Raw genomic sequence first — 823 nt, 5'->3', positions numbered from 1 at the left:
TTTCTTCAGATATGACTTCAGAAGAGACTACACAAACTACAGGTGAGAATTGGCATGAAAAGAGTAAGGTCAGAAGGGGGGTGTTTGTTGCATTTATGAAATTTGCATTTTAAATAATAACTGGGATCTGTTTACTACAAATTCTTTTCTTACATGATCTGAAAATTTGTATTCATCTCCTATCTGTGTTTTAAGTCTGCATGAATAGGGTTTTGAAGCACATTTAACTGACACTGAGCTGTTAATCTTTCTTTTTTATTCAAAATATTACATTGCCTACCAGAGCCCAACCTGAGCGTATTTTTTCTTTAGGAAGTATGTAGTTTTTTCGTATATCTATAGATAGAATGTTTTCTATACTTTCTGATATTATTCAAAGTATTTTACAGAACCAAAATGTACACCTCACTCCTTAACGACACTTACATGGCATATGTTCTTGCAACGAGTTGCCAAATAGGATCAAATAGTAAAGAACAGAAGAATTTGCTAGTCCTTTTTTACCTAATGTTTGCATTTAAAACCCAGGAGTAAGTTCATCCCGTATCAGTACAGATTCCTACATGTCTGTATATGAGCTAAGACATTCTGCTGTTTTTCATAGTTGATGGAGAGAAAGGACTTACATGGCATATGTTCTTGCAACGAGTTGCCAAATAGGATCAAATAGTAAAGAACAGAAGAATTTGCTAGTCCTTTTTTACCTAATGTTTGCATTTAAAACCCAGGAGTAAGTTCATCCCGTATCAGTACAGATTCCTACATGTCTGTATATGAGCTAAGACATTCTGCTGTTTTTCATAGTTGATGGAGAGAAAGGCAG

General features: G+C 34.5%; 1 protein-coding gene across 1 annotated transcript in view; it reads left to right on the top strand.

The window, feature by feature from the left end:
* LOC104497017 (G-protein coupled receptor 64-like) overlaps positions 1-823 on the top strand; it is a 47031-nt gene that overhangs the window by 22184 nt on the left and 24024 nt on the right. The window contains exon 5 of the mRNA XM_010140226.1: positions 10-42. Coding sequence (XP_010138528.1) covers positions 10-42 — 33 coding nt within the window. The remainder of the gene's footprint in view (positions 1-9; positions 43-823) is intronic.

The sequence above is a fragment of the Buceros rhinoceros genome, unplaced genomic scaffold (assembly GCF_000710305.1).
Source record: "Buceros rhinoceros silvestris isolate BGI_N320 unplaced genomic scaffold, ASM71030v1 scaffold15677, whole genome shotgun sequence".
NCBI classification, from domain to species: Eukaryota; Metazoa; Chordata; class Aves; order Bucerotiformes; family Bucerotidae; genus Buceros; species Buceros rhinoceros.
This window is presented reverse-complemented; position numbering and strand designations above follow the sequence as displayed.